The sequence below is a fragment of the Pygoscelis adeliae genome, unplaced genomic scaffold, assembly GCF_000699105.1.
Source record: "Pygoscelis adeliae isolate BGI_AS28 unplaced genomic scaffold, ASM69910v1 Scaffold82, whole genome shotgun sequence".
NCBI lineage: Eukaryota > Metazoa > Chordata > Aves > Sphenisciformes > Spheniscidae > Pygoscelis > Pygoscelis adeliae.
Window position 1 is genome coordinate 1,738,048 of NW_008824287.1, and position 10,606 is coordinate 1,748,653.

At 40.1% G+C, this 10,606-nt stretch overlaps 1 protein-coding gene across 1 annotated transcript in view; it reads right to left on the reverse strand.

Moving 5' to 3' along the window:
* The window catches only part of NRD1 (nardilysin (N-arginine dibasic convertase)), a 55,167-nt gene that overhangs the window by 18,871 nt on the left and 25,690 nt on the right, over window positions 1-10,606 (reverse strand). Inside the window, exons 5-10 of the mRNA XM_009318726.1 lie at window positions 6,085-6,421; window positions 5,818-5,899; window positions 5,025-5,178; window positions 3,173-3,246; window positions 1,608-1,703; window positions 534-656 (exon numbers count right to left, since the gene is read on the reverse strand). Of these exons, the coding sequence (XP_009317001.1) occupies window positions 534-656; window positions 1,608-1,703; window positions 3,173-3,246; window positions 5,025-5,178; window positions 5,818-5,899; window positions 6,085-6,421 (866 nt within the window). The remainder of the gene's footprint in view (window positions 1-533; window positions 657-1,607; window positions 1,704-3,172; window positions 3,247-5,024; window positions 5,179-5,817; window positions 5,900-6,084; window positions 6,422-10,606) is intronic.

Here is a 10,606-nt window from a genome sequence, read left to right on the forward strand (position 1 = left end):
GTTTTTTGCTGAAATGAAACTCAATTCCATTTGCACAGAATTTTTCAGTCTACCAGGAAAAAACTTAGAATCTCTATTCTCCCTAGATACACGTGTTTTATTTTAAGACCTCTTTTGAAAGAGTCCCAAACAGAACAAGACAACTGGGAGACCCTGTCTCAGTCTCCCCATCATTTTCTGTGGAGGTTCACTGTTGGTGGCAGAGAAACCAGCAGCATTAAGTCATTTAAGTGGTCTGACTCCACATACCTACAAGGTTCTTTTTTAAATATATCCTTGAGATTTTACATTCTGTGTTAACCCAGAACCTACTCAACAGTCTCAGTTAAAAGTTTCTCAAGAAGTGGCAGGATGACAATAACACGGCACAATCGCTCAAGCTTCATTTGGAAGCCAGGCTAAAATCTACATATAAATACCTCCTGCTGGACTGGACAATCCACTAAAATGGCTTGGGCTACAGCTGAACTGGTGCCAAAAGCACTACACCAACAGCAGCAATGAGCCTGTTTTTAAGGAACAACTGACATTACCTTTAGATTGGACAACTAAAGTCATATAGTGAGCAGAGTAATGGCGCTGCCAGAAGTCCCTCAGTCTGGTGTAAGTATCAATATTATTCATTTTAGGCTCATGTTTGAGTGTATCCGCATTACCTGTAAACATTAAAAGGTGGTTAGTTATCTAGACACTGGTTACGTCAAGACCAGATATACCGAGAATTTCTTTTCCTCCTCTGGCACTGAGTCTAGTCATGGTAAGCACATTAAAAATACCTAATAGAAATTTGGAGTTAAAGGCATGTTAACTGAAATTTAATATCTTCCAATTTCTAGTTCCCATTATAAGAACAGTTGATATTTCTAGGACAAGGGAGGACAGAGTCCTCCTGCATTATCAGATCACCCATGCTGTGTACTGCACAGCTCATTGTGTGTTGCCAGCTAGCCCCTCAGCAATGGAACTTGCAGAACAGGGGAGGGAAAAAGAGGGCAAAATGTGATGTTCAGTATATGTCACTACAGAAGTTTATAAAAATTATCTACGTTTCAAAACTGGCTAACTCTATTACCCATCACACTGCCATTTACATGCTCACCAGCATCACAAGGGTGAGGGAGCTAGGACTCTGTATTGTCCAGGAGAGGAAGGACAAATTTCCCTTCTGCTCCGCTCACATGGCTGTGAAGGTCTACTTCTGCAAGTTCAACAGTGAATTATTTACTTTGAAAAGCCTCCTTAGACACAAATCCAGAAATACTTTATTTTTCCAGGAAATTTTAATGGCAAAAAGGAAGCTTAAGCAAGACAGAGATGACTCAGAGAGCACCACCTCTACATTAACATTTACGTTAAAGTTACATGATTATACACTTAGGGTAACCTAGCTTTAACATCAGCAAAAAGCAGTACCAGAATGAAAAGTATTTTAAGAAGCAGACAGTTGCTTTTATTCCCAAACATTTTTCTGTAAAATTAATAATTGCTCTAATACTTCTGAGCAAGGCTGGTGTTTGCTGTGATAAGATAGCTCATGTCAGTGCATCTTTTAAGTGGTTAAAAGTTTAAGTATTATCACCACTTTATAACATAAATGAAGAACTTACCCCAAAAAAATTTCTTCATAGGATGTCCGGGCCTGGCAAGACTCCCAAAGAGCATCTCCTTTCTGTTTGCATCAGAGGGTCTCGCTAGCTGATACTCTGTTAATTTAAAGAATTTGCAGTGGCATACACCAAAATTTGAGGTCATGTTCCCACAAAACAAAACAAAACAAAGCAAAAACCCCAACCAAACTGAAAAGGAGACATGCCACACAGATGCAGCCTGGAAGAGTTTTGTTTTAATGTATGATGAAGTAGTGAAATAGGATAAGAAATAGGACTTGCTAGCAGTAATGAATATAAGTCAAGAGAAGAGGAAAAACGTAGCTCATTGCTGAGAAATAAAGAAAGGGATAAGGAGGGGAAGCATGTGAAGTCCCAGCCTGTCCCGTCTGAATGCTCTCAACCTGTAAAGTTTAATGGGAACACAAGGCCATCAATATTCTACAGAGTCAGGCCCTGCAGAAAGGGCCAGAGAACAGTTACAAACCTGCTTTTCCCATATATCACACAGAACAACTTCTAGCCTAATCACGAAATAAGAAATTGAAAGCTCAGCAAGATAGTTTCCAAAAATGCAGTTTTACAATCAGTTTACACTAATCTAAATATGGGATTCTGCCAAAATCAAGAATTCACCCTCTTGAACTGCATTTTCCTGTTCCTGTTTTTGCTGGTAATAAGAAACATGCACAGCAGAGCTGTAAACTAATTCTTTTGGCTGGGTTATTCTGCAGCCAGTTCATCAAGCTGACATAATTTACTGGGCGGCGCATTACTACAGTGTTAATACAAGGGAAGGAGTGGATCTGCATGATGAAGGCAGTGCAAATGAAGGCATAAATTGGCTTAAGCTGTTTAAGAACCACACCTTAACTCAAAGACAGGTCCTTGTTTATATTGACACTTATCTAAATTCAAAGATCAAATTGCCCATTTTTCCTTGCCAGAAGACAGATGAAAACGACTTGGAATAAATATTTGAACCAGTTGGTATATCTGCCAATAACAGGTTTTTTTCTGAAACAGTGAAGTTTTATAGGCAGTCTGGAGGTATTCATTACATATTAGAAAATCAAGTGAACTCTCCACTCACTTCTACGCCAGGTTCAATTTCCTTCTGTGAAGTGACTTTGTAATTATTAAGGCGTTAGAATAAGGAGACAAGTACAATCACCTCAACTTACTCTATTAACTCCATATAGGACTGGAGAGAGCACTGGGGCTATGCTGGAGCTATAGGCATGTTGTTCACTGAAGAGCATCCACATGCTCATGTAATTGCCCTACCAGTTACTGCCAAAGCACCTAAAATTATTAAATTTCTAATTCAAGAAATGAGATGGCAAACTCTCGCAGTGATCGCACTACATTCAGTCTTTCTCCTCTAACAGCCATTGATATCCATGAAACTTAAATTGAAGGGTTTGATATCTCTGTCAAGTTAGGTGAACTTGACTGAAGTGCTCAGAAGGGTGGTCCAAAACGGAAACCAATAAACAGTGTTACAAAATAGATTTTGTTTCTTTAAGAACACGGGCTAAACACACAGGAAAAGATACTCTTACCACTGTCTACAGCCTCAACTTCGCGGTCTATGGCATCCCTGATCATTAGCGGGTGAATAAAGAATTGTGCCCACCTACGAAACAGAAAAATTCATATACTTTTCTTCAGTGTCTATTAAGCTAGGGCAAAAAAACAGCAATTAAACCCAACATCTACTATTTTAGTTTATGAAGTTGCTTGTCTTACTACAAATTATGTAATTCTTGACTATACTGTCTTAAGGAAAGATAAAAGCCAGTTTTGTGATACCATCAAAAACCAAAGGGCAGGTTTTCCCTGCTCCATAGAGTGGGAAAGAATTGGTTTGACACAGTAGGTTATGACACTAATGGGTGCAGGATTATCTGCCTTTACATCCTAAGAATGATCATACCAGATCAGACAAGTGATCCATCTAGTTTGGTTCCTGGCTCTAACAGGGACCAGGATCAGATGCTTCAGAGGAAATCTTCCGTTGTTCATTACGAATAACAAGACCATAGGGAAAGTTTCTTCCTAACTCCAGGCAACAAATTGATTTATGTCCTGAAACATAAGTTTTTAGATCCATTACAATTTTTTTATCTGCTATAAAAGTCAGTGTTGTCATCCAGATACATCTCTTCTCCTGTACCCATAGAGAGCAGAGTAATGGAAAGGGACAGGTCTGTAGTGAACGGAGACTCTGCAAAAGGCTGCCAGAGAATCTAATATTTCTATTTTATTTGTTGAGTTTTTTTAATGATGCACTGAACTTGTCGAAGCAAAAGGTTAACAGCAATACATTGTTGACAGAGTTCTATGGCTACAGGACACATTAAGCTAAAGATCATTGAATGGTGATGTCTTTCAATTTCTTTAGATCCACAAGTGCTTGAATGAGCAGAAATCATCATCGGCATCCATTTATCTTGTTTGTATGAGAAGCTGTTCTACAGAACTCCTAATTTCTGTGTTTCCCCTCCACTAAGTAAGCTGTTGTGACAGATTGCAATGATATTTTTTGAATCTTTTGCACTTTCAAACATCTAAAAGCTGGACTAATCTGCAAATGAAAGCTGAATTTGGCCCAGTAAAGTAAAATTTAGCTAATATTCGGTAAAATGTGCAAACACTTGTTCTTGGCGTCATCACAGGAATGTATTTTGATCAAAATAAGATCACAGTGGAGTCTACTCTCCTGAAATATTCTACAGCATCAAGAATACTCAGCTGCCATGCCCCTATGAACAAGTAATTTCCTCTCACTGAGGGAAACCAAGCAACAGGTGGAGCTCTGTTGTCCTAACATATCCCGTGGCACAAAAGAACCAACTAAATACTTTCTGACAAAAGATACATACTTGACCAAATAACCTGGATTGGGTTAAATGTATCCTTCTGAGGCACACATCATACCATAACTTTCAAGGCTGCCCTTCCACTCACTTCGATGGATTAGACTCAGAACCAAAAAAAAATTTAAGTTAACCCCACTAACTCTGTCAGGACAGATATTTCAAGGGATGAGTCACTGGGACTCTGGGAGCACTTCCCCTCTGAACAGTTGTCACACTGCATAAAATTTCTCCTGTCATCAATGCTACTAGTTTAAGGGTGGTAAAACCATCAAAAAGCTATGTGCATTAAGACTTACACATGGATCCTAAGTAATCACACAGCAGCTACACAGGCACTATCTCAAAAAACAGTAAGATATCCCAAGGGAAATATTTTCCTTATGTTCAATATTCTCTGTGGTAGTACAAGTACCTATGGAAGTTCAGCAACAACCTTAATCACCCCAAAATGAAGAACTGAACAGCTACACCCAAGCTCCTGAGGCACATACAAACATTTGTTAACACCTAATCACCATTTATATGAAGTTACCTATCAAGCGCTTCTTTGAAGTACTTCCTCTGCACATCAAACTGGAAGACTGTCCGCTCACAGTCAGTCGAAGCATTGTCACTGCCCCCATGTTTCTTCAGAAACGCATCAAACCCATTCTCATCTGGGTACTTCAAACTGCCCATAAAAACCACTGGAACAAAAATCAGCAAAATTACCAAGATGACATGAATTTGATGATATTAACTGAACCTACAGAAACTCCTCTTCAGCACAGTGTTACCTACAACTGACCCACAGCTCACATGCAGAGGCTAACTACTAAGTAGCAACAGACCGTGTAATCTGCCCAATAATTAGTGTAATCTGCCTTTAGCAGAAGGCCAAATAGACTGGAAATAACAGTGCCTTTCTAGGCATGATTGGCCTCAATCGGTCAAGAGTAGCATTTTAACATACATCTGGTCAGAAACTTCATGTGCTTTCTGTGCCTGTATTACTAATTCATCATCCTTTACTAGAGAGATAAAGGTCTGTAGCTCCAGCCTAGTTTATAAAAACATAAGTAACATGCTTCCCCCCACATTTAATGGATAACAGAAAAGCATATCTTAATGCATAGCTTGCCAAAGAGTGAGACACCTTCTCCCGTATTAAGAGTTCCTTACTAAATCAGTATTTTTATAAAAACACAAATTTATTTAACTAATGAAAATAAATTCTGGGGTAGCTAAAATAAGAAATTATAACTAAAATACTACACAAATTCAGAGCTAGGTAGCAGTCATTTTGCACTGAAGTTGGAGAAGATGAAATAGGAGCAGATACATACTATGTTCCAGGAAGTGTGCTAATCCAGGCAGATCTTCGGGATCAGAAAAGCTGCCAACAGCAACACAGAGGGCTGCTGCAGACTAGAGAAAATACAACACTCTCAGTAAAAGCTGCTTCAAGAAACACCTCAGGAAAATGACAGAAGATAAATCAATCAGGACAGGCACAATAAAAAGAAGGTTCAGTCTGAATGCCTCACCACAAGGTTTCAGACCACAAGAAAGCTCACTATGTATTTTTCCACCCTACAGCTTTAAGTACATACCTGCTTTTCTGTACAGCCTCTCTTTCTTGTCTCTTCCTTTTCAGCTAGCTCTTCTAATTCACTGTCATCAGGATCATTGAAGTCGTCATTATCTCCACCATTGTCCTCACCCTCATCCTCCTCATCACAGTCCTCATCGTCAAAACCTTCTCTACCATCTTCAATCTCAGCTCCAGAGTCGTCATCTTCATCACTTTCCTCTTCAGATTCATCATCATCATCGTCATCGTCTTCCTCCTCCTCCTCCTCCGAAGACAAAGCAGCTGGGGCAGCATCCAAGTAATTCAAATCCGAAATCAAAAGTGCACATAAGCCATTTTGCAGTTTGATATACCTGAAAGAATAATTATTTGCAATGAATACACTCATTTCCCAAATCTGAATTTTCCGAATCGCAAACATTTCTTTATTTCCTACAATAGTTCTGTGCTCTTCAGCTGAGATTTCTTAATGAAAATCTAATGGTAGCTAAGAAGGCAAGTAGTTTTATAGTGGGAAAGTAAAAACACTCTTCCGCTGTTCAATACCTAGGAGAATAAGAAAGAAGCAATTCAAGGCAGTAGCAGAAGCCCTTCTCCCCATAAGGTCAGAGACACTGATCTGGGCTTTTATTTCTCTCTCTGTGAAATATTCAAGCTACTCGCATCCACTCAGAGGAAACTTCAGGTACTCAGAATAGGCAAACCCAAACTTCAATAGCTTGTTATACTTCTCAGGCTCTTGGAAACATGTATTATGTGACAGAATTAAGATCTTAGTCTTTGCCTCTAAACAGGCCCCAGAGACTCCATTTTATTTGATTTTATCAATGCTTTCTTATTAAATGGGGTCCACAGACATAGCAGGCGTATGTTAGAAAGGACAGATCTCCTCTGCAGCCTTAATAAAATAAGTCAGAGTGAGCTGGTTGGGTTGCTATCAAGAAGCAATATACACAGAGTTCTCTGTGTGTGTGTGTGTATATGTACATAGAATTTTTTATATATGTGTGCACATATGTATATATACATAAAAAAATCTACAAGCCCTCTGGCCAGCACCATTCTACAACTTTTCAGGCTGAGGACTGCAAACACCAATGCTCTGTGCTACAAGATCTCTTAGCAGTATTAGTTTCACATCAGATCAGGCACAGACAGTCACAATTTCTCAAATTAGCCAGAGCACCCCCTCCGGAAGCTTGAGCTGCAGAAAGGAAGGAATGCTGGACCCGGGAAATACTTGATCCAGCCTACGAACGAGTGTGATATAGACACAGGTGGTATCTGATGCAGAGAAAAAATCTGCTGTTATAAAATGAACCCATGGTCACATCCCACCCTCACAGAAAAATCTGAGTTACACAGCAAGTTTATATCAGATCAGAACTTTGCAATGTGGCCACCGTTATAATTAGGCAGCAGAAATTTCAAAGCAGATTTCCAGTTCAAGCTACATGGCAAATACCCAAAAGAAAAACGAAAGGCACATTGTGTGTTTTTCGACTCCAAGGTTCCCAAAGTTTCTTACAATAAATGTCTCGTGTTTCATTCATGGCTATCATTATGCAATTTCCATGTTTCCCAGCAATAAACACATGTGTTATTATCAATATTCCAATTCAAAATATGAAGCCAGTGTAAGTTTCACTTTTTACTAGAGCTGCAGGCCACCTGCAAACCACACACCAGCTTGGAAACAAATCGTTCAGAGTACTTCTCTCCCGACTGAAATTCACGTGGACGTATTTGGAGGAAAGGGGTAAAGGGGGTATTGTGACAAGAGTTAAGCAGTTCCGAAACAAAAGAAAAACATGCTTCTTGGACTATTCAGTCCATGAAAAAAAGCTAAAGAACAAATGTTTAATAATTGTGGTGTTTATTAGTTATGACCACTCATCCAAAAGGAATTGATAGCACTTACTCTGGGCCAGGGTTTCATAATCATTAACACACCTGTTTTGCTTGCTGCAGGACCGGTGAGCAGTCAAGTTTGTTCCAATCAAAAGCACAAGTGCATTTTTGTTCTTTTAAACTACAGCACATAGCGTAAAACTTGCAGAGATGCTATGACTAACTGCAGGAGGTACAGATAGTACTAGATCCATGCTGATGTCTGGGTACAAAGTTATCATCCATACATTCTGAAAGCCTGTTTGCTAACTGGTTGCATCATATACATATGCCTCATTATGCAGCTGCAGCACTTCTGAATGTACAACAGGGATCCTAAAAACAGATACGCTGTACATTCAGGCACTTCAGCCCCTGGAGAGCTCAGAGCAAGCACCCCAAACCGTAACAAGTCAACTTTGCTACAGCACATCTTCCAGCACAACCACCATCTTCTTCACCTCTGCATACATCTGTCGTCTTCAGTTTTTCACGGCCCATAAAGAATACTGGCTTCCCAGCGACCAACAGATAGTCACGGAAAGCAGAGAACAGAATAGTGCTATTCTTCCCGAAGAACAATTTGCCATAAAGCTGTTTAGCCAGGTGTATCCAGTAGCTCTTGTTGATCCTTTCCACATACCTCCATTAAACTAATGGAGCAGATGATACTAATTTTACATTACTCATCTTCAGGCTTGTGGGTGTTACATACCAGGACAGAAAGCACCCAGTAGCAAGGTAACAATTGAACTAAGCCGCTGTTGAAGGCTATCAGATTTCACTTCAGGAGAATCTAGAACAGTTTAGGTTATACTGAGCAGAGGCACCAGCTGGCATAGGTGTTCTTTACTTTTTCCATGTTTCAGTCCAATGGAAAAGGAAAAGTGTAATCAATACCTAAGTACCAATTAGTATGCAAAATACAGGACAAAAAAATGCAATCACTTAATATAGCAACAAAAGCAAGCATAGTCCAACTGCTTTTTTGAAGGACTGTACAGGCATTGATACAAATAAGGCTTAAACATAAAAAAAAATTCAAATTCTTAAAGTTACTGTTTAAACATCCTGGAAAAGTTTAAACAGGATTGTTCTCACACCAAGTTTTTCTTATATCAATGATAATTGTTTAGCAGTTAAGTAAATATTGAAAAACATATCAATGCAAGGTAAACACGTAGAGAAATGTTTTAATTGCCAAATTACCCAAAACAAGCAATACAAGCCCATGAAATTCCATATATGGATGAATTTAAATAAAACATACATTTTGGTAATTGTAACTACCCACTCATAGCTCTAATGAACAAAACCAACTTTATGACGATAATTTTTGCCCCAACAAACTCACTTTTGAAAAATACATTCTGCAATCTCTGTCAGAACTCTTTTGTTTTTATGTTCACTGTATTTGAGAAGATAAAATACAACATCTTCCACTAAGTTAAGACTGATGTCACCAGATGGACGCATTAAGCCCACTGTGACTAGTCTGCAGTATACATCATCACCGATGCATAAACAGAGCAGAAAGCGTATATGCATCATCAAATCACCTGCCATTACATTTACTTAGGAGGTTTGGTATGTAGTTAGCAGACGCAGGTATGCTTTACTTTCAGCCACACTGAAGTTCTCTGTGAACTCTGCAGGAAGTCGAGCCTCCTGCAAAGTAGCATGAGTAAGAATGCCAGCAGGAGAGGAGGCAGAGATCCAGAGGAAGCAGCAAGGAAGTAGGGCAAGAAGGAAGGGAGCAGGTTTCTCCCTAAGCCAATGGGCACAGTCCTCTTCACGCAGCCAGCAGGGAGTTTCACTGTCAACCAATGTCACTGCAAATCCAAAATTCAGTTCCAGGCTTAGGCAGATTCTCCACTGGCTGCACAGATTAGACATCATGAAGAGTAAAGATAAAAAAAGCATCTCTAACAAGGGCTGAATACTCTTCTGCCTAACAAAAAGAAGTTGTAATAGCGTCCCTTCGAGAACGACTGCCTTACAGCATCCAAAGAGCTCAACCTCTGCTGGCCATTCTCAGCCGAATCTCTCACTGTGAGGCGGCCACAGAGGCTGTGGGCTGCGCTCTGGAAAGGTGATCTTTTTCAGCACTTTCAGGGGTATCACTCAGAAATACACAAATGAAGACACAAGCAAAATAGCAGCGTAAAAGTAATTTCTGCCTCAACTCACATACTTATGTTAAAACTTGGAAACTCATCTAAAATGGGAAGTCTTTTTTTAAGTTGGTATCTGCTCTGTAATACTTCAACTGCGTTTCACGCTTCAGCTTAATGCTTTCGGAGCAGAGCTGCCTGGACAAGGGCTACAAACTAACAATTCAATGTCGCTGTGCCTCGAAAACATAGCATCACAGCCGAGTCTTTGAACAAGTACTGTTTTTTTCTTCCTGTGCAAGCCCCAAGCCTATTACTGTATACAACCCGGACAGCCCACCTTCGGAATAAATACACCCGTGAACCCCCAGTCTCCATTTTTCGCCGAGAGGCCCCTAATTCCCCCGGTCACCAAGACGAGCCCAACTTCAAGCACCTGAGGTTACAGCCGTGCTGGAGCGCTCGGTGTGCTCGGGGCAGGCTGGCACCCGGCCCCGCACGATAGGTAGGTAGGCTGGGGCCTCCCCTCCCCTCCCC